Source organism: Eulemur rufifrons, chromosome 28 (assembly GCF_041146395.1).
Source record: "Eulemur rufifrons isolate Redbay chromosome 28, OSU_ERuf_1, whole genome shotgun sequence".
Classification (NCBI taxonomy): Eukaryota; Metazoa; Chordata; class Mammalia; order Primates; family Lemuridae; genus Eulemur; species Eulemur rufifrons.
Window position 1 is genome coordinate 38403258 of NC_091010.1, and position 17904 is coordinate 38421161.

The 17904-nt window shown below is 35.6% G+C and overlaps 2 protein-coding genes across 3 annotated transcripts in view; both read left to right on the plus strand.

Annotated features, from left to right (window-relative positions):
• Nucleotides 1-17904, plus strand: part of STAMBPL1 (STAM binding protein like 1) — a 229168-nt gene that overhangs the window by 19030 nt on the left and 192234 nt on the right. The window lies entirely within an intron of this gene.
• The window catches only part of LIPK (lipase family member K), a 41496-nt gene that overhangs the window by 2810 nt on the left and 20782 nt on the right, over nucleotides 1-17904 (plus strand). The window contains exons 2-3 of one of the 2 annotated variants that reach the window (XM_069460714.1): nucleotides 14682-14797; nucleotides 16757-16874. In XM_069460714.1, the coding sequence (XP_069316815.1) occupies nucleotides 14693-14797; nucleotides 16757-16874 (223 nt within the window). In that variant the 5' untranslated portion in view covers nucleotides 14682-14692. Of the gene's footprint in view, nucleotides 1-14681; nucleotides 14798-16756; nucleotides 16875-17904 lie in introns of those variants that run through there. The other variant, XM_069460716.1, reaches the window with a different exon arrangement.

A 17904-nucleotide genomic window follows, 5' to 3' on the forward strand; every position in this document is an offset into this window, starting at 1 on the left:
ATAAATGGACATTTTCCTTTTAATTTATGAATCCATTAATGATTATTATTTATTGACAGGTGTGACGAAATTCATCAGCAATTCTTTTTTGTTTGTTGAATAGATATAAATGCTACATAACCATGTTTAAGTAATGCCATTCAATGCTTTGAACTCTTTCTGAAGCTCTGTATCACAAATCACATAATGATGCATCAACACATCATCATCATTATTATTATTATTTTTTTGAGACAGGGTCTCACTTTGTTGCCTGAGCTAGAGTGTTGTGGCATCAGCCTTGCTCACAGCAACCTCAAACTCCTGGGCTCAAGCAATCCTCCTGCCTCAGCCTCCCGAATAGCTGGGACTACAGGCATGCACCACCATGCCCGGCTAATTTTTTCTATATATATTTTTAGCTGTCCATATAATTTCTTTCTATTTTTAATAGAGACAGGGTCTCGTTCTTGCTCAGGCTGGTCTCGAACTCCTGAGCTCAAACAATCCACCTGCCACGGCCTCCCAGAGTGCTAGGATTATAGGCGTGAGCCACCGTGCCTGGCCAACACATTATTTTTTATACTCTATCTGCTAACAACTCAAGTGGATCCTTTTTCAATTTTTTTTAAAGAAAAGAATTGGAAACTCTGGTTTGCAGAGGTTAAATGCCCTTGGGAAAGGGTTGTTACTTTCTTAAAGTCACTTCCTTTCCCGATACCAATGTCAACATGGTCACTTGTTCCTTTTTTGGGAATCTCAGATGTTTTTACAGTCTAGGACAATTTGTCAGGGTGGCAGTCTGCCCTCAGTTCTTGGTGTGCTCTTGGCAGAAAAATGACCAGATACACTAAAGTGTCAAGTCCAGGCTGTTATTAGTATCTTGGAAAAATCACTGGCAGGGCCAATGGAACAGAGTAACTTCAGGCAGGAAACAGTTTTACATGAGCAGCTCTTTACTGTAGAACAAAATGGGTCTGTCTCTGTGAGGAAGCGGGAGGAAAAGGGGAGAGGAGGGGGTGAGGAGAGTGGGGAGGGGGAGGGGGAGGGGGGGAGAGGGGGAGACTGACTCTCTCACCAATTTCTTGGATTGTTTTCTTTTATTGGCCCAGTCCGAGGGAGGGCTCTCAAAGGTGTAGGATATTAACAAATGATCAACAGGTGTCCTCAAGATTCCATCTGCATATATGACCTCCTCTGAAAGCTCACCTGGGAAGGTGAACCGTAATGTAGATTTAAGCTAATTATATAATTACCCTTAGGTTACTCTAGGTCACTTTCCAAATCCTATTATGTCCGGGCTGGGGAATTCCCAGATTGATAAAGCATTCCCTCCTTCCCCAGGTGTAGCACTTGTTGGGGATAGGATTGAGGGTGGGGCAACACCAAAATGGAGTGCCTGCCCTTATCCTTCTTCCCAGGTGGAGCAATTGCTGGAGACAGCACCGAAGTAGGGCACCGTTGTCTCCAGCTGGAGATCCTAATTATCTACCTAACAAATTCATCACAGTAAGATCCAGGAAATGAGAGCTTTAGGCTTTTCCTTCGTAGAGTTAGAAAAGGAGAACCTGCTTGAAGCCAGAAATTCTCCAGCCATATTCATGTTATAAAAGAGTGTATATGTGAGTCAAAGGTCTAGAATTCAATTCTTTAAAAATTATTTATGTGCTTATGTATTCCTTGAAAGTCATTTTATACCCTAGTTGCATGTAGACTAGTGGTATATACAATTCTTTCTCCTAACAACTTTTGTCTCCTATTTAACATAATATTATAAGTATGTTTTCAGTTATATAGCTTTATAAATAGTTAATAGCTTTACCTATAAGATTAAATTAACACATTGTAGTTTATATGATTTCTTTTATAATTGAAAACATATTTTGAATTTTTATTTATTACAAATAATAATAAAAGCAATCTTGTACAAAAACAATCCCTCCCCCAATCTTCAAATTGAGAATTTATCATACTATAAATTTATTGAGTGGAACTTCTGTGATGTAAGTTGTGGATGTTCTTCAAAACTTCCAGTAAATATAGCAATATGTGAAATAAGTTGTACTAGTTTATGCCAGGACTAGTAATCATTGAAAACACCTGCTTTGCAATGTCGTTTCCAGCTTCCTTTTAATTGGGGTTATAATTATTTTCAGTAAAATGCTATTGGCAATTAACTCAATCTAGATCATTACCCTAGAAGTTTCTTCTTATCCCTTTACAGTCAACCCCATCACAAAGCAAACGCTATTGTGATTTCTATTCCTGTCGTTTTGTCTGTTCTTGATCTTCACAGAAACGGAATTATAGAGAGTGTGCATTCTTTGGGTCTGCCTTCTTTTGTTCATATAATGTTTGTGAGATTTATCTATGCTATTGAAGGTGCCAATGAGTACTATTCCAAAGCATAAATGTAACACAGTTGTGTCTGTTCTACTATTGAAAAACATTTGGATTATTTCCAATAATTTGCTATTATGAACAAAGCTTCAGTGAACAGTCTTGCTAACAAGCCTTTATGTGGACCAATATTTTCTTTCATTTTGAGCAACTACCTAAAAGTGGCATTGCTGTCTCACAGGGTTTTAAAAGACTGTCACAGTTTCTGACAATCATTGTAACATTATAAACTATAACCATATATCCCATCAGCAATATGTGATGAGAGATCCAGTAGCTCCTCATCTTCTCCAACATTTGCTGGGGTTGGTCTTTCTAATTTTAGCCAATCCAGTGGGTATGCTGTAGTATCTTATTGGGGTTTAAATTTGCATTTTTCTAAATGTTGACCATCTTTTCATGTGTTTATTGGCTCTTTATATATTCTTTTTTGTGAAGTGTCTGTCCAAGTATTTTTTCCATTTTTTAAATTTACTAATTTTTTATTTGTTTTCTATTTATGGAGTTCTTGAAATTTCTTAGAGTAATTTATCAGGTGTCTATTGCAAATATTTTTTTTCTGTGGATTGCCTTTTTAAAAATTGTATATATTTAAGGTGAACAACATAATGTTTTGGTGTACACATATAGAGAAATGGTTACTATAGTCAAGTAAATTAACATATCCTTCATCTTAGTTACCCTTACATGTACATGTGTGGAAAGAGCATCTAAAATCTACTGTTTTAGCCAAATTCCAAATATAATATTATTAACTATAGTCCTCATGTTGTACATTAGCCTTTTTATTTTCTTAATGATGTTTTTGATGATCAGAAGCTTTTTATTTTAATAGTTTTACCATTTCGTCCTTTATGGGTGTTGTCTATTCCAAATTTGTAAAAATACCATTCTTCGTTATAAGAGCTTTATAGTTTAGCTTTTACTTTTAGATTTGCAATGCACTTCAGGTATATTTTTATATCTGCGTTGAGAAATGTATCAGAGTTATTTTTTTCAAAATTGATATCCAATTGTGTGAGCAGAAATAATTATTGAAAAGACTTTTCTCTTTGAAATACAAAGTCATTAGACTAATATAATTTGATCTATTTCTGTATGCTACTCTTTCCACAAATCTTTTTCAATTTTTTTGCCAATGCCACATTGTCTTAATTACAGTAGCTTTACAATAAATCTCAAAATCACGTAATGTCAGCCCTCTAACTCCATTATTATTTTTCAAGGCTATTATAGGTCTTTATAATTCTATATCAATTTTGGATTCAGTTTGTCAGGTTTTACAAAAAAAGAAAAAATTCTAGGATTTTCGGTGTAATTTAATCTGTAGCTCAATTGATTAAACTGGGAAAAAGTGATAGCTTAATAATATAGAGTCTTGATGTATAAACAAAGTATGTCTCTCCATGTATTTAGGTTTCTTTATGTTTTGTAATTTTCAGTGTGAAGATCTGATAGACGTTTTGTTAAATTTATTTATTATTTTGTGTCTTATGCTATTTAACTCATTTAAAAATTTTTATTTTTGAGGCATTTTTTTCAGTTAGCATAACAAATGTAGTGTAATGACAATCCCGAACTTTTCTCAGTTGAAATCATATTTTTGCCACTTTCTAAATAGATAGGAAATGTATAATTTTCAGGAATATTTTTAGCTAAGAAGAGCTAAAACCAGCAATGACGACAGCAATAAATGTTTGGTAACAAAGGGAGTGAGCTTCATTTACCTAATTACCATTCACACATGTATTCAGCAAATCCATATTGTGGACCTACTATAATGTGGACCTAGCATTCAAATGTTCATGACCTAAATGCCTATATGTGGTGGACAGATAAGGTGTTTACACTAAATAAATAAATGCAGTACTGCTTCCTCACATATCTTTGTAGCAGATATATCCTGATTATTCCAGTGTTTTATTCCAGGCTCCATACTGTGAGTCAGCTGAACCAAAGCTTCCTTTCCATTCTCATTAATGCACAGCCCCAGCTCAACCTAATTACAGCCTTTTGCAGGGATTTATCTGTGCTGTTTCCATTTACTCGTCTGTTTATTTTCTTCAGAGAGAACAGTCCTATTTTAGAAGCCCTTTAAAATCACATCACAAAATGGTGATGTGATTCTTACTGCTACAGAGGGAAGAATTGAAAGAGAGAGAGAGAGGGAGAACCTCTGAGATGGTGCGCTGCAATGGTCAGTAATTTCTCTTCTCTTGAATGAAGAATTTTATCCTGTTTTTCACCAGAGATCAAGAACGAGGAAGCTGAAAAGATGATCAACTTCTTTTGAATAAGATTTTCAACCCATAATCTTTATATAAATATTAGCTTTCTATTACATTCCATGAAACATAGTCATGCTGATAGTCATTAACAGAAATGAAATGATACATGAAATGCTCTTCCAACACACAGGAGAGGCAGTAAAGAACGGTGGTTACATCTGTAGATTCTTGGTTCAAACCAACTAGAAACAAACCACAGTACAGCAATTACTAGCTATGTGAATTTAGCTAACCTATTTTTCTTCTCTATGAATTAGTTTCACTTCTGCTTTCCCACTTTTTTTGTTATTTTCTTTTTCACTTTATTTTATTTAACAGCACCTTCAGTATCATGCCGAATAGAAGTGATGAGATAGACATGCTTTCTCTTGTCCCATTCTTAAGTTAAAAGTATTCAATATATTATCAGTAATATCAATTCTATTTCTCATAGAATTCCTTCGTCTGAAGAATTTCCTTTCTCTTTTGTGAAAATTTTTTATTATGAAGAGGTGTTAAGTTTTGCCAAATGTATTTTCCAATTTTAAGACTAATCATTTTTATTATTTGCTAATGGATTAATTTCCATATTATTCTAATAACCTCAACTCCAATTTATTCACCAGAACATTAAGAAAAGTTTATCAGGCAGAGTTGTATAGCAATAGCTTCAGGGACACAGGAACAACTTCAGTGTTATAGATCAGTAAAATTGTTGGTAAGCGTAGTAATTTCTTCCTTGTATTAGACAGGATATTCACCAATGAAACCATTTGGGCCTAGAATTTTTGTTCATGTATGCAGGAATATTTTGTAAACAAATGCAATTTTTAAAGTAGATATAGAGCTAATCAAATAATTTATTTCTTCTTAAAATGGCTTTTAAAGTTGTGTTTTTCAAGGAATTTGTCCGATCAATCTAATTTATCAAATGTATTATCATATAGTTAATAAAATATTTATTATCATTTTATTGTTTGTATTATCTTTAATGATATTCACTCTTTCATTTCTGATATTGGTGCACTTTTTACCTCCATTTTTCTTGCCTATTTTTACAAGTGTTAATCGATTTTGTTAACCCTTTCAAAAGGATTACTTTTGGCTTAATTAATTTTTCTTTTATTCTCTGTTATTTTATTGATTATTTTCTCATATTTTTCTTACTCTTCTTACTTTGGGCTTAATTTGATTTTCTTTTTCTACCTTCTGAAGGTAGAAGCTCAGATCATTGATTATAAACTTTTCGTTTTCCTAATATAGACAGTTAAATAGCTAAATTTCTTTCTAAGCACTACTTGGGCTATCTCCCAAATTTTGCTATGTAATGCTTTTATTCTCATTTAGTTGCAAGTATTTTCTAATTTCCCTTTATATTGTTTTTATTTCTGTAGGTTCTTTAGATATGTTCTGCAAATGTCAATTATAACAACTTGGTTGATAGTGTTGTTCAGATTTTCTACATCTTTAATGATTTCTGGCCACTTCTTCTGTTTATTAGTGAAAGAGAGATGTTGAAATCTCCAACTATGAAACTGAATTCCCTTTAGTCGTGTCAGATTTTTCTTCATGTATTCTGAAATGCCATTATTAGGTGCCTACACATTTAGGATTTGTTTTTGTCTTCCTGATGAATTGACTATTGTCTTCCAAATTAATTAACATTATGAAATACCCCTCTTTGTCTCTGATAATGCTCTTTGTCTTGAAGCCTACTTTGTCTGACATAAATGTGCCAGCTTTCTTATGCTTACTGTTTACATAGTATACTTCTTTTTTTCTTTTACTTTTCACCTATTTTTCTTTATATTTAAAGTATATCTTTTGTTGAAAGCCTATAGTTGGGCCTTGCTTTTAATATATAGTCTGGCAATCTTGCCTTTTATTTGGAGTATTTTGTACATTTGCATTTAATGTAATTTTTCATATAATTGGGTTTAAGTTTGCCATTCTTGACCTCTTGTTATTTGTGTTCCACTTGTTCATTCGCTTGCTTGCTTTCTTGCTTGCTTGCTTGCTTTCTCTCCCTTCCTTCCTTCTTTCTTTCCTTCTCTCTCTCTTTCTTTCCTCCCTTGCCCCTTTCCTGTCTACTAGGATCATAAAATATTTTTTAACATTCTATCCTGATTCCTCCATTAGCCTTTTTAAAACACACCTATCTCAGGATTGTAGTATTGTACTGTTGTCTAATGCCTGAAAACAATTTACTTGTATATTTTATCAGTGAGAGAGCTAGTCTTATATGAGTTACACCATCATGATTAGAAGTGGAAGTTTTTCATTATGATTTCTTAAATGGATATTTGATACAATGAAATGATTTTGTAAAAATTAAACTGTCAGCAACCTACACAATGATTTGAGTCATAAAGACTAGAAAATTAAAAACTAGCCAGGAGCCCAGTATAATGTTATAGGTATTAGGGATGAGATACCAGACTGAACAGGTAGTGGTAATAACTGAAAACATTTTTTAAAGAATGACACAGAACACAGAAAATTTGAGCAACATCTTGAAAAGAAGTTTGAAGAAATTTGAAGGAAGAATATCATTATTTAGCAATAGATTGGTGATATGGTTTGAGGAAATCAGAAAATATAAGAAAATTTCTGTCTCCAGCTCTGAAGATTATGGAAAAGAAGAGTATAGAATTGAGAAGATAAAAGAGGAATTGAGAAAGGAAGAGAGGATAATTTTATTTGGGGGTATGTAAGATTAAAGATTTGAAAAAGAAATCAAAATGGCTATGCCTTGAAGATTTAGGGGGATATGGGATTAGAGCTCAGATGACTGGTCAGGGTAGGATGGATGGATTTAGGTTTTTTCTGACCTAAGGAATGTATGAAAGCGTGTGACTGGTGAGGGATACCAGAGAGAATGAGTATGGGGAAAAGAAAGAATGAGCAATGGACAGGATACATGATGCTGCTGGATCAAGGAGAAAAGGGAAGGAGACCAGTGGACGTGGCCAGCGAATGGTGGAGCTGGGCATGAGAACTCCAGAGGTAAAGAAGGAGACGGGTGACCAGGAGACAGCAAGAGAGGTCCCACATCTTTGATTGTGGGATTGGTCTATTTTTTTGATCCTCTTCATTTAAATAGTAAACACAGGGACAAGCACTCAAAGCCTCTGCTAAGTACCTGGTTGTGAATAGCAGATTCCTTTGGAATGTCTCTCTACCCCTTCCTAGATCTTTTCACTGGAGGGATGTCAAAGGAAAGATGGTGCTTGGTCTTTAACCCCATTTGAATGAATTTAGAAACACAGCACAAGGCATTCATTCACCTGCTCTTGGGTCTTTCTGTAGAGAAGATACATGCTGCCTTATAGTCTTAGATTTTATAATTCTTTATCATTTAAATATACTGTCTTTAATATTAGCTCTTTGGAATCTTGCAACAACCTTATAAGGTAGGCTACACAGGGCATGTATTTGTAGCCCCATGTGTTATCCCAGATAGAAAAAGAAAGGCACCACAGGTCTTCAGTCTTCCTATTCTTTCTCTAGAGTTCTTTCATTGACCCCCAGTAACCCTCCTAATTCGACATTGTGACAGAGAAGAGGATAATAAAATTTCTCTCCTCTATGCACAGTTTGGGAAATAATGACATACTTTACTGTCTGATTTTCAGAACAAAAATAAGCTGAATGCATAATTGCCATGAAATTTCTGTTAATATTTCACGTAGAAATATATATAAATACATTGCTCAAGTCCAGCCATTTTGTCTACTGGGAGCACTGTTTACCAACAATTGAACATGGGGGAAATGGTCAAACATAGCTAATTAAGCCAGGAAGTGAAAAAACAGCGCCCCAATTTTCTAAACTTGTGTTATTTAATGTGTAACTATTTCTTTCTGCTTTCTTTCTTTTCTGTCTCTTTCTTCCTGCCTTCCTGCCTTTTTTGTTTAACTTTTCTTAACTTACTGTCTCTCTTGGGGTAGGGAGAAGGCTCTTTCAGTTTGTTGTTTAGCCTGCTTACAATTATATAGGTAACATCAATTCCTGATAAATTTTGATCTTTTATCCTTTTGTCCAAGTAATTATCTATTATATAATTGCTTCCTTCCTCCCACACTTCTTTTTCTTACATTTCTTTTCTCTATCTTTCTGAGCCCATTAATCAAGAAGAGATGAAACAAAAAAGTATACTATCACTGATGACAGGGATATGTCTTTTATTTGTATTCTACTTGGTTTCCATATATATATATATATATATATGGAATTATATATATATATATATATTTGTGTGTATATATATGTGTGTGTATATATTATTTTCATCTCAACTGTCACATATTCCTGGAGCTGTGAGAATATTATACGTTTTACTTACATTTTATTGTGCATGTATGTTCACATCAGCTTTGTCTCGTGTCTTTTATTTGGTTGCCAGGTAACCTGCATACACAGGAAAGTTTCTATTTTTGTATCTGCTGGCCCTATCCTATTTTTTCTTTTGTCACTGATAAGAATTTTATACTCAAATCTGTTAAGACAAAATTGTTCCTCTGTTCTAATCTTTAAATGATTTTTACCATACCCAAAGTTTCTAACATCTATTAATACTTTGAAAATAATTTTGTAAGAGGGAAAAGATTGAAAAGAACTTGAGTAAAATAGATCTTGTTCAAGTTCTAAATTGACTTTTTCTAGCATTCGAAAAATAATAATTATAATGATTAAGCATATGCTTAATCCATGGTATAAAAATTATAACTTAAATAGGTAAGGTACTCTATATAGTCAAAATGAAAATTATAAGTAGAAATAATAAGAAAACAGGCTGGGCACAGTGGCCCATGTCTATAATCCCAGCACTTTGGGAGGCCAAGGTGGGAGAATTACTTGAGGCCAGATGTTCAAGACCAGCCTGGGCAACATACAGACACCTCATCTCTACAAATAATTTTTAAAAACAATAGCCAGGTGTGGTGGTGTGCACCTGTAGTCCTAGCTACTCAGGAGGCTGATGTGGGAGAATTGCTTAAGCCCAGGAGTTTGAGGTTGCAGTGAGCTATGATAGCGCCACTACTCTCTAGCCTGGGTGACAGAGTGAAACCCTTTCTCTAAAAAAAATAAAATAAAATAAGAAAACAGAAATTCTTGGTTGCTCTTAAATGATCCTATTTGAAAAGTGGTTTTGGTACAAAATATGCTGCCATTTTTCATAATTTAATTGAAAGAATTGTGCCATATTCAGTATGAGCAAGGCTAGAGACACAAAAGATGAGAAAGTTATAAATACAGGCAAAGTATAAAAAGTAGTTCTTGCCTTTAAGAAGCTTATTCATGGACTGGTTGGAGAGCCAAGATATATACATCTGAAACAACCACTGAATAATAGAAGATATGTTATAACAATAGCTACCATTTATTGACAGCCAAGCATTGTTAGATATTTTATAGACATTATTTATCATGTTATTTATCACATAATTTTTTATCATCTGACACTAACCCTGCAAGTAGGCGTAATTAATATTATCCCCATGATTCAGATAAGGACACTAAGTTTCCGAGGCAGTTAAACTAATTAGCAAGAGTCCCACAACTAATAATAACAACAGTGATAGTCAACACTTAGGAAGTGCCTACAATGTGCAGCTTCAATGGGAACACTGTGATGGATTTGGGGCCCAGGAGCTGTGGCTGGTGGCCAGTCCTGTTCCCATAGTTGTAGATCTGAGAGCTACATTCTCATGGCTGCCATATCCTCTCAAGAAAATAGTCAGAATTCTAACTCAGAATATTTCACCAAATATTCAGGGATTCATCATTAGCTTTATTCTGCTATTGAGATATGGAGATTCATCATGGAGCCATATGTAGAAACTGGGCTTTATGTGTTTTTCAAGCCAAAGCCTGCTTAGAACTGCCTGTAGGGTCCTTGTACCTGCATATTCTGGCCAATTCTCACCTCCATTTTCAAACATAGTGAAGAATTTAGGGTGTGGATTAACTAAGAATGCTGTCCAAGCAACACCATAAGCTCTCATAAAGTGTCTGCTTGATGAGCCTGACAGCTCTTATTGTGGGGTGATAAGAAAAGAGGAATGAAGGTCTCCATTATTTCTGATAGTCTTTTCTTGAAAGATTGGTATCCATGATTTCATCAACAATGTATCTGTCAGTGCAAAACGCATTACTTACGAGAGCTGCCTACATATCATCCACATGCATTTGACATAAAATATTTAACCCCAATGCAAAACCAAAAATGCATCAAGGCAATATGCTCTTAAAACTCTCATATTTTCCCCTGGCTGCAGCAGCTAGGGGGGAAAACAAAAGCAACTATTAGAGAAGGGAGACTTTTGATCAACAGAAGAGAGACTTACAAGTGATGACTCCTGATATTGTCTTTTTGCAACCAAATTAGGGTAAGTCTAACAGCTGTCTCCACCATCATGGAGGGCATCTGCCTGAAGAAGTTTTAAAAGATAAATTTTTAATTTTCTTGCATTTTTGTAGCCCAAGTGATCCTTCTTTGTCAGCCTCCCAAGTAGCTGGGACTATAGGCCTCCACCACTACACCCCGCTAATTTTTTTTTTTAGCAGGATCTTGCTATATTGCCCCTGCAGGATGGCCTCAAACTCCTGGCCTCAAGTGATTCTCCCACTTCACCCTTCCGAAGTGCTGGAATTACAAGTGTCAGCTACCATACCCAGTCAGTCTCATCTTTTTTTTTTTTTTTTTTTTTTTTTGAGACAGAGTCTCACTCTGTTGCCCAGGCTAGAGTGAGTGCCGTGGCGTCAGCCTAGCTCACAGCAACCTCAAACTCCTGAGCTCAAGCGATCCTCCTGTCTCAGCCTCCCAAGTAGCTGGGACTACAGGCATGCACCACCATGCCCGGCTAATTTTTTCTATGTATATTTTTAGCTGTCCATATAATTTCTTTCTATTTTTAGTAGAGACAGGGTCTCGCTCTTGCTCAGGCTGGTCTCGAACTCCTGAGCTCAAACGATCCGCCCACCTCGGCCTCCCAGAGTGCTAGGATTACAGGCGTGAGCCACCGCGCCCGGCCTCAGTCTCATCTTTAAAGACTGAGAATCTCCTGAAATTAATAATGTCTGTTCTTTTCTTAGTCTAATATCCTTCTATGCATTAGTGTGAACCAGCATTAATGTCATGTGGGTCACATGAGAAGGCAATATTCATCAGGGGAACTGACATAGAAATAGATCAAAGAAATAAAAGAATTCTTGGCAGATCATCAACAGAGATTCCTGAATCAGGCAGATTTACCCAACAATTATAGTTATGAGGCTTGGATAAGGCAAAGCAGGTAAGCACATCCCTGAAGAGAGGCTGTTTGGATTGGACTTGCCACTCCTTATGAAGTAGAACACATAGAGACTCCTCTTGCCTGGGTGTGTCACCCTTCTACCCAGATTCATAACACAGGGGAGTGAAACAAACGCAGCTGATGGGCTCTATGTCATGGCTGCAAAAGGCAACCTGTCATGACTAGTACATTCTTGTGCCATCCCTTGGGGCTAGACTCCAGCTCTTCCTACAAGCAGCACACTGTGCTAGCCATATAGCTGTCTTCCCTTGCACCATTACAGGACCCACAGGCTCTGTGGCTTGGCCATTTCACAAGAGAGCTGGATCTGCTCCGATGCAGGGGCCCCAGGTTCACCTGCCAATGATTGTGACTCAGCGGCCTCAAAATACCATTCAGCAGAAACCAGAGCATCTAAACTGTCAATGCCTTAAGAAAGAAGAGCAATTAAAAAAAAAATTCCTACTACCTTGCCATGCGATACAATCCTGAATTAAGGACATAATATACTCTCAAAGCTTACTTTCAGAGAGGAAACATGAGGCAGGATGAAATGAAACCAGTGCAGAAAGACAGCTACAAAATAGTGAGTCTATTTGGTGTAGTCATTAAGATTAAATAACGTATTCATTTACTCCTTCATCCATCCATTTATTTGATAAACATTTACAACAACCTCCTGGCTAGATCTTGGAGAGAAAAATGAGAATTAAACAGTTTCTCTTTTTAAGGAGTTCAGAGTCTAGCTATTTTTCAAACGTTGGAATGCACATGAACCACTTGTAATGATGGTTTAAAATGTAAATGCCTAGGCCACCCCCTCCAATAGATTCTCATTCGGGTGAGCCTGGGCCTAGGTGAAATCTAAGAGTCTTCATTGTTTTTTATGGTGATTATGATGCTTGGGCTCAGACACACAGCAGCCAGAGGGGCCTAGTAAATCTAGTCTGAATGGACTGAGTGGTTTAGAGCAAAATACTTACCAGCATTCCCTGTAAAGTCAGGCAACCTGAGTTTAGATTCTGTTTCCATGACTATCTGTTTGACCTTGGGCAGATTACTTGACCTCTGTAAGACCCAGTTTCATTTTAAATAAAACAAGGATAATATTTCCTATCCCTTGGGAATATTTTGAGAATCAAATGAGATAATGTATATCTGGCACATTAGTTGGCACATGATAGGTGTTCAATATATAGTCATGATAGCAATAATAATTTTTGCTTTTGTTGGTGGTGTTATCACTGCCATGATAATGCACCAGAATTAACCTATATTAATCTATATTAATTTGTGTCAATATATGATATTAATATATAATTACATATTTAATATATAATTCATCTATTATTAATTACATTTATATACATTAACACATATAGTTAATAGAGATTGTGACTTTGACAAAAGCCAAGGGAGAAATTCACGGAACTTTATATAACAGAACAGTGAAGGTATCGTGTGAAAAATCCTTCCACTTTCTACAGGACAAGACTTAGCATCTCTCTCCTATTGGGAAGAAAGCAAAACAGATTAGCAGATAAAGTGTGTTTTCTAACATAATTTGAACATCTGCATTTTATAAAGGCAGTAGTAAATGGGGGCTCTTCTGCAAAATGTTCCCCTCAGTTATTTTTGCAAAGTTGTTGTTTTGTTTGTTGTTTTTAAGCTTAAGTAGTTTTCAAGCCAAGTGGGGACTACTCATAATCTTCCCCCCATAATGTTCACAATTTTTTAAATTTTCTATTCAAATAATAATTTCTTTCTCATATTAAAGTAATACTGAATATAGAACATCTAGAAAGTATGAAGAACACTTTAAAAAATGAGAAAATAATTATCCAAATATTCACCATCTAGATATAACCATAATTAAAATTGAGTGATTAGTCTTGTTTTTCTATTTACAGTTTGTTTTATCATTGAGCTCAAATATATGTACAATTTACATTCTGTTTTTTTCCCTTACTATTATATGGTAGCAATTTTTATATATCACACACACCAAACATTTGATAACTAAATAATTCCATCCTTTCTCTCCCATAATTTATTTCACTAATCTCTTATTTTGGGAAATTTTACTATATTAAGATATATCATAAGGAATAATTTTATAAATGATGTGTATATATATATATATATATAAAATATTTTTCTTTTAGATAGATTCCTAAAAATAAAATTACTGAGTAGAGGGTATAAATATTTTTAAAAAGGCGAAAGATTTATACGATCTGAAGAGAAACCAGACTATTAAATATTTTTAAATTTTCAAGACATGTTAACAAATTTCTTTCCATAAAGGTTTTGCCAATGCTCACCCCCACTATCAGAAAAAAGTACCAATTTATCTGACAACTAGAGATATTAAATGAGTTTTGATTAATATATTGGCCATTATGTTTCTTTTTCTACAAATTATCTGTTCCCTTCTTTTGTCTAGTTATCTACTGGAAACTTGATTGATTCTTCTTTTTATTTTCCTTACTTCATTTGTTCCTTCCTTCCTTCCTTCCTTCCTTCCTCTGTTCCTTCCTTCTTTTCTTTTCTTACTAACAAGTCATTTCAGATTTTTCATAGAATGAATTGAATAATTCAGTATATTACTTGTTAAAACACAACCTAGAAGTATATTTCTGGTCTCTCCCACAGTAGTGTTATAAAAAGATTACACCAAATTTCACTTTGTAGAATTCCTCTTTGCTGACAAATATATTAACATTTCCTTTCCCAGGCAGACCCCGAATGTGGCAGCTTTTAGCAGCAGCATGTTGGATGCTTCTTCTTGGATCTATACATGGTTACGATAAGAAAGGAGGCACCACAAATCCTGAAGCTAATATGAATATTGTAAGTCATTCATTAAGATAAAACATTAAATAAGGAATTATTAATTTGTCATCATTTTAGATAAAATTGTTGTGCCTGCCTAATTTTCAACAATTCCTCCAGTGACTAAATCTGTGCTTCCTCCTCTGTTTCTTGTCATGGCTAACTAATCCAAGATTTGAAAGATCTCACCCAAGTTGGAGCAGCAATAGTCCATTTCCAGGTGGTTTGAGCTACCATCTAATGGTGGCTTCTGTATCCTTGAGTTCTTCCTGAGGCTTTTGATAGAGCAGTTTCTTTGATTTTGTGAGCTATACCAGTGGACTTTTTTGAAAGTATCTTAACATGTAGGAATTCATGCCAGAAGTGAAATAGAATAGTGCTGGGGGGAAAAAAAAGACAAGTGACAAATGTCCACTATGGGCTTCATTCCAGTGGAATACTCCATATTCCTGTATACATGGTACACTACTGATGTCCTCTCCCACACCCAAGCTTGTATTAGAATCTTAAGAAGAATGAAAATGCCAAAGTTTTTTTTATCAATGTCTCTGGTAATATTCCCCTTCCAAAGTATCCAGTAAGTACCCCCAATCTTCTACCACACCGCTGAAATCACAGTCTGTGAATATACTTGTATGTCCTCAAATCCAAGTTTCCCTCTTCCTCTATTATTTACCCACATTCGTTTCCTCTTGAGTATGAGTGATTTCTGGCTTTTAATCCTTCTATAATGATAACAAAAATAACAAACATCTATACAGCACTTATTTTATGTTAGGCACTGTTCTAGGTATAATACATATCCCCACAACTAATTTGTCAGGAGATACTATTATTAACTCTAAAAGTAAAATGAGGCACAGAAAGGTTAAATAACTTGCCCAAAGCTAGATAGTTAAGAAGAGGAAGAGTGAAAATCCAATGCCATCAGTCTGTCTCCATGGCCAGGGGTCTCCACCACTGCTCTGTGTGGCCTCACAATTTATACATGCATCTGTGTGCCTGAGCCTGACATGGGCAAATGCATAACCTTATGATAAGGGCATAGGGTTTGGAGTTAAATCTACTTTGGCATAAATCTTGTCTTTATCTCTTCCTAGTGTATAATCTTGGAGAAATTATTCATCTTCCTGAACTTCAGTTTTCTCAGCTATAAAATGGTACAATCTCTATCTAAAAGGCCTTTTGTTAAGGATTATTGGGACAAGTGATGCAAACCTGTATGCAGACAATAACCAATAAACACAAGTTCTGCTCTTTCGCGTTTGTCTGTGAGTGGATAGCTACTGTTGACCACTCAAGACTCACTCTCTGTTCTTCTACACCTTTCTCCCTGCTTAAGAGGCTGAAATATAAGGACTAGGTCAACAAGTTCCTCCGACCTTTGGTTTTCAGTTCAATTCAGCAAATGGAAATCGTGAGCAGGAGATGAGAAGGAAAGAGGTTGAGGTCAGGTGTTTTATGGCCCTGGCTGCTTCCCTGTGAAGTCAACTTAGACAGGTTGTCTGCCTCAGTGTGGCCCTCTCTGCTTGACTGTCTCCTTCAGGGCTTTGGTAACTGCTTCCTCCCATCTTCTTTCAGGTCTAAGGGTGGTAACAGCTCACTTGTTATGAGCCGCAGGGTACTATACAATCCCCTGTGGTTTCCCTCATTAGATGACCATGTAATTTATTTGCCAAAACATTTTGAGAATGAATTAGGGTGTGTAATAATACCAGGCCAACAGGCATAACCAGAAACTGTCCTGAGCAAACCAGGATGCAGGGTCACCCCACCCTGCCTTACCTATGCCTTTGTATGCAACCCCTTCTAGAAATCCTCCCCAAATTATCCTCATATAATATTTCCCACTACATGCTGTCCCAACATATAGACTGATGAACAGTAGATTGCAATTTAAAGTACCATATTGTAATGCATGTATAAAAATTGAGAGATTACAATATGAAGGCATATATTTTCCTTTTCTCCTTTTAGAGTCAGATTATTTCTTACTGGGGTTATCCTTATGAAATGTATGATGTTGTGACAAAAGACGGTTATATCCTTGGAATTTATAGGATTCCTCATGGAAGAGGATGCCCACAGAGAACAGGTATGACTTATTTTATTATGAAAGGAGAAGTATCTAAAGCAGAGAGGCTTAGATGCCCTGGGAGGAGCAGGCCAGCTTCTGTTCTGAAATAGTTACACTATTCCCTTCCATTAGAGGAGGAAAATCATAACTCCCACCTCTCTGTTTAATTTGTATTTTTTCATTTTCATTTTTAATTATGGGTACATAACAGTTGTATATCCTTATACAACTGGATACATGTGATGTTTTGACACAGGCATGTGAGTTAATCAAATCAGGGTAATGGGGTATCCATCACCTCATGCATTTATCATTTCTTTGTGTTAGGAACATTCCAATTACACTCTTTTAGTTATTTTAAAGTATACCCTAACTTATTGTTGATTATAGTCACTTTGTTATATTATCAAATATTGTTCATTCTATCTACATAATTATATTTTTGCACCCATTAACCATCTCCACTTTATACTCCACTCCACATACCCTTCCCAGCCTCGCATAACCATCATTTTACTCTCTGTCTCCATGAAATCAATTATTTTTAATATTTAACTCCCACATATGAACATGTGAGATTTGTCCTTCTGGACTTGGCTTATTTCAGTTAATATAAAGTTTTCCAGTTCCACCCATGCTGTTTCAAATGGCAGAATTTCATTCTTTTTTGTGGATATATAAAATAATATTCCATTGTGTATATGTACCACCATTCATCTGTTAATGGACACATAAGTTGATTCCAAATCTTGGCTATTGGGAATAGTGCTGCAATAAACATGGCAATGCAGATATCTTTTTGATATACTGATTTCTCCTCCTTCGGATGTATGAGGCCTGTCCGGAAAGTATCCAGCCATGTAATATGAAAAATGGAGACATTTATTGAAGGAGATACAAGATATAAGAAACATTGTATATACGGCAATGACACCTCAGTCTCCTTCAAAGTAGGCACCTTGGGACTTCACACAGTGCTGCTACTGTCTCTTCCACTGTTCAAAACACTCTTCAAAATCCTATATCGGGGAATTGCTATCAGCTGCCT